The sequence below is a fragment of the Triticum urartu genome, chromosome 7A (genome assembly GCF_056163025.1).
Source record: "Triticum urartu cultivar PI428250 chromosome 7A, HENAU_Tu73, whole genome shotgun sequence".
In the NCBI taxonomy this organism is placed as follows: domain Eukaryota; kingdom Viridiplantae; phylum Streptophyta; class Magnoliopsida; order Poales; family Poaceae; genus Triticum; species Triticum urartu.
In genome coordinates this window covers 38,704,050-38,712,018 of record NC_141879.1, presented here as the reverse complement: position 1 = coordinate 38,712,018, position 7,969 = coordinate 38,704,050, and the positions used below count along the sequence as shown (strand labels likewise).

The 7,969-nt window shown below is 46.8% G+C and overlaps 1 protein-coding gene across 1 annotated transcript; it reads left to right on the top strand.

Moving 5' to 3' along the window:
- The first annotated feature begins 320 nt into the window (after nucleotides 1-320).
- On the top strand, nucleotides 321-2,993 carry LOC125531093 (uncharacterized). Its single transcript, XM_048695500.2, has 4 exons — nucleotides 321-807; nucleotides 933-1,122; nucleotides 1,597-1,812; nucleotides 2,487-2,993. The coding sequence occupies exons 1-4, from the start codon at nucleotides 392-394 to the stop codon at nucleotides 2,718-2,720; spliced, it is 1,056 nt and encodes a 351-aa protein (XP_048551457.1). The 5' UTR covers nucleotides 321-391; the 3' UTR covers nucleotides 2,721-2,993.
- Nucleotides 2,994-7,969: the final 4,976 nt, after the last annotated feature.

Sequence of the window (7,969 nt, the reverse complement as noted above, 5' to 3'; positions counted from 1 at the left end):
TGTAATTAAGCCTTGGGCTGTGCCTTGCCGTGTGTGCATATTATCACTTTATCCCATATAGTCGTCCCGTCAGTCGCATGCATCCATCCTCTTTTTCCGGAAAAAAAGAAGCAAAAGGTCATGCTGGTCCCACCACACATTGCGACGAGGTCCCACCACACATGGCGCTCCTGCGTGCCGCATGCCATCTACTGGCTGACGCACCCCTCCGTCGCCCACAAGGGGCCCAGCCCGCAGCACGCCTCGTTCTTGTTTGAGCAAGCTTGCAGTTCGGTCCGGGGCTATAAATAGGAGTACGTACGCATCTGTGTTTTATCAGCTTTCATAGAACAGAAAGACAACTTACACAAGTTGAGTCAAGTACCGCACCGCCACCACTAGCTAGCTAGCAATGGCCTGCACACCCACCGAAGAACCCACCATGGAGACCTGCGGCGACGACGTCTCCGACCCAACCATGGAGATCATCGGCGTCCTCTCTGATGTCTCCATGGCGAGCAGAAGCCTCCCCGTAGGCGTCGTCTCCACCAATTTCAAGGTCACTCGTGGCTTCGGTGGAATCACGGAGAACGCCAAGGTGAACGTCGACAGGCTGTATCTGCGCCAGATCATGACGGGCTGGGACGCGAATCAGTCAGACGTGATACAGCCCAATGCCGTGACAGGGCTAGGTAAAACTGCTGTGAACAACTGGGGTGTCTATGACGGTGCTGGCTCCAAGGCTAAACTTGTTGCCAAAACGCACGGCATGCACACACTTGCCGGCAAATGGAGCAATTGGTTCACCTTGGCGTTTGTGGTCGGAAGGCACGTAGAGTAACTCTTATCGTTTGGTTCCACTGTTTTTATTTTACATGTAAGGCCAATAATACATGAGAGTCTATGGGGCATGAAACCACTGCTGAGAATGGTTATATATATTGTGCATGCAGGTTCGAAGCGTCCACTCTTCAGGTTATGGGAGCTAATGATGAGGATGAAGCAGATAATGACTGGGCCATTGTAGGTGGGACCGGTGAATTCGCAATGGCTCGCGGTATCATTCGGAGAAGAGTATATAGTATAACAAACAGTACATTAACACATGCGCTTACTATTGAATTCTTCTGCCACATGACGGAGGTAAGCGTGTAATTAATTTCAGCTCGTCCTCTTTGCATCATATATTCTAGCTCAAGTGGTGTCGTTATCTGATCAGTTTGCATTATATATGCAGTAAAATACTTATCGTTTCTTTTCTGTTATTTCAAATCGAGCTCATTGTTGGAATATGTTATACGCTGCGGACCGCTACTATCATGTTAGTCTCAGTTACATAGCCTAGTAGGTCCTGTTTTAGCCTGTAAATACAAACCCCACCAAGGGTTCATTTGTAGCTCCTAGTAGTGTTTTTGTAAATACAAACCCTACCGTGAGACATAAAGAGGACCTGGTCTCCCAAATCCCCCTATAAAAGGGGTTGAGGGAGGAGAGGTGGAGGACTCTTCATTTTTGCCCTATGACTCTGTTTGGCTCTCTCCTTTATTCCTTCACTCCCTCATTTTGTTGGGCTAAACCAACAATCGTGAATCATGATGCCTGATCCTTCATATTCAGGTCGTCCCTTCACCTACAAAGAGAGGAACAGTTGGTGGAAATAGAGGCACCCTGCCCCGGGAAATGGAAGGCAAATCCCAACGTCTTGAAAATGTGACAATCTACCATGTAGGTGCAGTTGAAGGGTTTCAATTTTCCTACGTTGACGAAGACGGGAAAATCCGCACCACTGATACTTGGGGTCGAGTACATCCTGATCCTTTGCGCAAGACCGAAGTGAGTAGATTTCATATTTTGCTATGCATGTGGGGCGCGGTTGTTTTGCAAATCATGTTATAATTTATGCCTGGCTTCATCATGAAAGGACGGTGCAAATCTATGTTTGGTTAGAGCTAAACTAACCTAAACTTGACATCAATTTATGGAAAATATTATCAAACGGTATGACTCCAAATATAGGTATATATATAGTATAATGAAAATATATATTACTTGTAAAATCATACTCACTACGTTTTTTACATGTCGTATTAGTTTTGTTATAAGTCAAACATTTGTATCTTTGACTATATAGATTCATAACATATATAAGATTTGTTTTTTAGATTTACTATGAAAAATACTTTTATAGTATATAATTCATATATATGTTGTGAAACTATAAGGATGTTTTGAAAATGATTAGATGGTTATTAACGTTTGACTTAAAGCACTGCGACCTTTGAAAGAAAAGAAGAGAGAGGGAGTACGTATAGTTGCTTATTTAGTGATATAATGTAATATCTTTTTATGGAAATTAAGATAGTTTGACCTAACATTATTTTAGACTTATATCTTTTTTGGGAGGTATGGAGTTTGTACCTATGTATATCTTTTGTTCTATCACCTAATTAATAAATACTTGATGATATATCTTTTTTCCTCTTAACTTATTATGTGTTGTTTTACAGATAAAGTTTGGCCCATCAGAGTTTGTGAAAAAGATCAATGGGGCTCAGAGAGGAGGCGAGGGCTGGCTGTCAAAATTTGAGATCGTCACCACCCACAAAACGTATGGTCCTTTTGGAGCTGACAACGGCACTCCAAATTTCAGTTATACCGTGCCGGAGGACGAGACGGTGGTGGGCTTCTTCGCAAACACTGATAACATTTTCGTCACTTCGATTGGTGTTTATACCATCTAAATCATTCAATATTCGACCCTGCGGCAGCCTGCAGTTACCTACATGTTCCTTTTAATCATCAGAGTGTTTGATTTCTTCCCGTTTCCGCTGTTCCAGCAATAAGATGGCTAGCTAACAAGGGTGTGTCCCCCTTGTCTATGCCTATTGCATTGTGATCTTTCATAATCAAATCGGTCGTGTAACATCTTTCTTTTTCTCTTTCGCAATGTTCAATGATGTTTCCAGAGATTGTTTACTTCGGAATAAAACAGATCGTATTGATATGATAGTAAAGTAGAATGAGTAATCACGTTCATGTATTTCCATATCCATATAGCATCAGCCAATCCGCGTCTTCCCAAGCGTCCTTGTTGCTGTTTATTAGGTATGGTCGCCCTAGCGGTGCTACGCCGTGTGCACCTCTATCACTATATCACTGCTATTGATGGCGACTGACCCATGGTCTCGTGCTAGTCCACAGCCTCCTACACTCGTGCACAGTTTCCGCGCACCACGACCGCCCTGTTGCCAATACCCGCCAGTCTCATCTCATGGTTTCTGGTCCAACATTCAGCATCGTGTGTGTCCCACCATAATAGAACTAGCCCAAAATATGCGGACACGCCTAGTGTCTCACTGTGCGTCTCCTGCACTAAGGTCGGGGCTTCTCTCTACAACTCCAGGCAGCTTCATCTTCCTCTTCTTCTACATGGCTACATCTATGCACGCTGTGTACCACAAGAGATATAGTAGCGCATTGACGTGTCTGGCACACTCAAATAGCTCATATATATATATATATATAAAATATGAATTATTTTTAATAGCATTACATTTTAGCACACAACTCATAGTGTGGATATATAGCCTCGAGTGAGTACGTGACAACCTCACATGATTTTAGAATATGTACATGACACCTCTTGATCATGAGATAGCTTTTCTCTCTCTTTTATTAATAAATTTGGAAAAGCCCTTTGTCATACGCACGATCAAGCAAGGGCCCAGGAGGGCCGGCAGGGCGCCGTCAGTGCAGCTGCCGCCGACGTCAAGCTGTCTTATCGAGTCTTATTAGATTACGGAAGAGCTAAGAGATTGAGTTTGCTTTGTTAGGAAGGAGAATACAAATCCTATAAGGATATACGTGGTTGCTTAGAGGCTAAGTCTCCTAGGACTATAAATACAATGGGCCATGTAATTGTTCAATCTTTACGAAAAAAAGAAGTCGAAAGACTCTTGCCCCCCGCTCTCAAGCTCTCTCGCGCACCGCCTCCTCTCTCTCTCCTCCCTTGCGCCGCCGCCCCTGCCCCGCAAACCCTATTACATTTGGTACTCGGAGCCACGTTACGATCAACCACATGGAGGACCTCCACGCCGCCCTCGCCAGTTGGGAAAAGAAATTCATGAATTTTTTTCCCTTACCATCGGAACGCAACATATCCAGATCTCTCCACCATCAAGAGGGAGAACATCAACCAGGAAATCGCCGATCCTCGCATGGAACAGCTCACCCTCGAGGAGAAGCTAGCACGCGTCTGCGACAACATCATCACCGACACCGCAGGCATCGAGCAAGCCCACCCCTATAGCACCGACATCACCACGGTCCAAGCCAGATTGGATCTGGACGCAGTCAACGACGACGATAGTCTTGCTACGGAGATACAGCAAGCAATGATTGCAACCAACAAATCCTCCGTCAACAGCACGATGAAGGAATCCCCTCCATCGGGCACCACAGAAATCATCAAGAAAGCGTCGCACAACTTCCTTAGAGCACCACCAGTACTATAGCCGCTTTTGCTACTTTGCCCAAATCAGACCGTCGACAACGGCTATCCCCCGGTCATCATCTTCAAGCCGGCCTTGGACGATGACAGAAACAGCCCGCAACCACCCAACGTTCACCTCAACAGAAAGATGCATATCCCAAGGAGATCCCAACATCAACACTACTATCAGTCAATTGGGACAAGAGGTAATAAACTATTACACTACCCGAGATTCCGCCTCATCATCCGACAGGAGATCCCATGGCACGCCGAGATACAACACCACAACCGCCCATGCCGCCGTCTACCGGCGAATGATTTGCTTGTCAGGGGTGAATGATAGAGTTACTCAGCTTGTCACTGCCGTCCACTGCACATTCAAGCCCTCAGCAAAATCATGAGAAATAGAAAATGGGTGATTTCGCCCGGGCGCTACATGAGAATGCTTGGGCACGGGATGTGGACCCAAAAGTCAACACCGCTACTCTGCATGAATATCTTACATTGTGGACTTGGACTATTGGAATAGAACTTGATCAGACACGACAAGATGAGGTATTGTGCTCCAGGGAGACAAGTGGCACCTTCACCACGAGATCAGCCTATGCAGCCAAGTATTGGGGTAGTGAAGTAGACCCAACGGCCGAGTTCACTTGGAAAGCTAGATCCCGTTAAATTGCCGTTTTTCGCATGGCTGGCCCTGCAGAATAGGTGGTGACCTCCGTCCGTGTTGCGCGGAGAGGACTTGATCATCAGGTCCAACGCCTGTTGTGTAACCAGGAGGAGGAAAGCATAGACCACCTACTTATACGCTGCGTTTTTGCGAGACAGATTTGGGCAACGATATTCCAGGCCCTGGGCAAGCCAGACTGGGTGCCGACAACGAACGACACTCTCTCGGGATGATGCTTTAGCAAAAGCACCAATGGGACACACAAGAGAATGCTGAATGCTCTACATATTCTAGTCATGTGGGAGATATGGAAGCATCGCAATGCAATTGTGTTCGAGAGAGCTATGCCATCGATGAACTATCACTAGTAGAAAACGGCCATTTGTCCCGGTTCGTAAGGCCCATTTGTCCCGGTTGGGGAACCGGGACTAAAGGGTCGTTATTAAAGTCCTAAACCTTTAGTCCCGGTTCTTACACCAACCGGGACAGATGGGTCTCCACGTGGCCGCTGCTGCTTGCCCTGACAGGGGGGCCTTTTGTCCCGGTTGGTACCACCAACCGGGACCAATAAGCTACCACGCGTCAGCATTTTAGGGGCTAGGGTTTTTGTTTTTTTTCTGAAAGGGGGGAGTTTCAGGGTTTTGGGGGGTTTTGTATTTTTGCAAGTCGCATTGTAGATGAACTCGCAAACGTAGTATCCATAGTAATCATTCCCTTGTTCCTGCCACAAGCACTTTACGAGAAATAGCGAGGTCAATCAAACTGATAATGAAGCATTATAAATGGCATTGATGAAAGTAGCTAGAATCAACAGGATCGAGATGCGCGGAATTAGCTAGCTAGTACTACTTACTTTCGGGTATGTCCATCGCAGCTCCGTCGGCAGTCCCGGAGATTGTGCGGTGAATACTTTCCAAACACTGCGAGACAAAGAAAACAATTACTTGATATCAAGAAATGAACAAAAGGTTGCCGATATGGTGCGATAATGATCGATTAAACTTACTTCTCGAGCATTTTAGTCATGTCCGCATAGGTCTCGGGATATTTTCTTCTCGAGTCTAAGACGGTTACTAGTCCCTGCTCAAGCTTAATCTCCAGGAGAATATAGTGGAAGCTGCGTACGCATACATAACTCATCAATTACATTACTATAACCTCGAGTAATAAGGGAAACCGAATATGCACAAGACAGTAACACTCACTTGAAGTTGTAAGGAAAGAGTATTTTATTTTTGTTTTGATTTATTACCAACGATTGGGGCAAGTTGGCCTCGGTTGCTTTGGCATCAAATTTAACCGTATATTCATCTATGAGATTTGTGTTAATGAACCCAATATCATAGATTTCTGCTTTTCTACACTCGACGATATTCAATCTGCATAATATAGTGAGGATAATTACAAATAAATGTAATGAAAGAGCTGAGCTATACATATAGAGACTTAATGACAGAAGTAGTACTTACAGACAGTAGCAAGTGACCGTTAGTTTATCGAGGGCCTTTTGATTGAACCACCGGAATAACTCCTCAAATGAAACAGACAACAATTCAATTCCAATGAGGTCGTGCTCCTCTTTAACTCTTAGCGTCGAAGTATTCGTCCACCTCCATTATATCAAAATTTGCATTGTCGGGCGGGTAACCTCCAAGATTGGTATAATCGGGCACCATCCTCGGATCATTAGCTATGATATCGCTAGACACCTTGAGCAGGGGGCACGATTGGTTCGCTTGTTCGCCGACCTGGGCAATTTTTTTCCCAGCTCGTCGTTCTGCTAACCTTCGATAACTGATAATACTTCCCGACTACTCCGCTTCGATAAATGACTTTCCAATCATGCGCTCATAGTTGGTTTTCAGCGGAGACGGTGGTGGTTTCTTCAGGGCATCGAGTGTGCGCTTTGCTTTCACCGGATCTACCTTGTCCTCCGGAGGTGGATGTTTCTTTGCTTTCACTGCTTCAAAGAAGTCCCTCACTTCGGCTTCCATGATCTTCTTGTTTTCCTCCACAGACCTCTCGTATGGTAACTTCTCTAGAGGCTTTAGAGATGGACCGAAACTTAATTGCCTCCCGCCTCTGGCTGTACTGCTAGATGCCAGAGCAGACGGAGTGGCTGCGGCTGTCTTCTTTGCTTGATTACGAGGCAGAGGAGAACGAGTACGACGCGTCGGAGCAGCCGGAGCAGCGGCGGGTCTCTTCCACCCTTGCTGACGAGGCGGAGAAGGAGGAGGCTGGCCGCTCGGGCGCGCCGGCGCAGGCGGAGAAGGAGGCGAAGTGCCTCCACACGCTGGAGAAGGAGGCAGAGTGCCCTGATCACTCACTGGAGGAGGAGGCGGAGGAGGAGGCGGAGTTCCCTGACTCATCGGAGGAGGAGCAGGAGGAGGAGGCAGAGTGCCCTGACTCGACGGAGGAGGAGGAGGAGGAGGCGAAGGAGGAGGTGGAGTGCCCTGACTCGCCGGAGGAGTAGGAGGAGGCGGAGTGCCCTGACTTGCCGAAGGAGGAGGAGGAGGCGGAGGAGGAGGCGGAGTGCCCTGACTCGCCGGAGGAGGAGGAAGAGGCGGAGGCGTCTAGTTCGGAAGGTCGATGAGCTCCTTCTGCCATAGGCATGGAGTCTTCAGAGCTGAATCCAGCCGAGTCTCCCCTTCACCGGTAGGGTGGTCAAACTAGAGGTCCTCAAATCCCACCGTTATTTCGTCCACCGTCACCCTAACATATCAGTCTGAAATTGGACGGCAGTGAAAAGTTGCATCGGGTTCATGAGGTCGAATAGAGCCGACAGCCGCCTTGACTTTAAAGTTCTGCCATTGCGTCATAAGGTG